Below are 240 nucleotides of genomic sequence, written 5' to 3'. Positions count from 1 at the left end.
ACCCGTTCCAGACCGCCGGTGTCCCACAGTTGCAGTTTCAGCGACCTGTTACCGGTGGTCGACTCAAACGGCCGGGACAGGTGATCCAAGCCGAGTGTCGATTGGCGTGATTTGGCCGCCGACATCGTAGCCGTTTCCAGATAGCTATTGGTAGCGAAACGTCTGAACAGCGATGTCTTGCCGACGCCGTATTCGCCGCATAGTATTACTTTGAATTCGGGAGCCGATATCGATGCCATT

The 240-nt window shown here is 55.4% G+C and overlaps 1 protein-coding gene across 1 annotated transcript in view; it reads right to left on the bottom strand.

Moving 5' to 3' along the window:
• Positions 1–240, bottom strand: part of LOC128961153 (ras-related protein Rab-30-like) — a 790-nt gene extending 550 nt beyond the window's left edge. The window contains exon 1 of the mRNA XM_054307362.1: positions 1–240. This exon is cut by the window's left edge and continues 550 nt beyond it. Coding sequence (XP_054163337.1) covers positions 1–239 — 239 coding nt within the window. The 5' untranslated portion in view covers position 240.

This window comes from Oppia nitens, unplaced genomic scaffold (genome assembly GCF_028296485.1).
Source record: "Oppia nitens isolate AA-2021 unplaced genomic scaffold, nextdenovo-longstitch-racon4-pilon3 scaffold14_pilon_pilon_pilon, whole genome shotgun sequence".
Classification (NCBI taxonomy): domain Eukaryota; kingdom Metazoa; phylum Arthropoda; class Arachnida; order Sarcoptiformes; family Oppiidae; genus Oppia; species Oppia nitens.
This window is presented reverse-complemented; position numbering and strand designations above follow the sequence as displayed.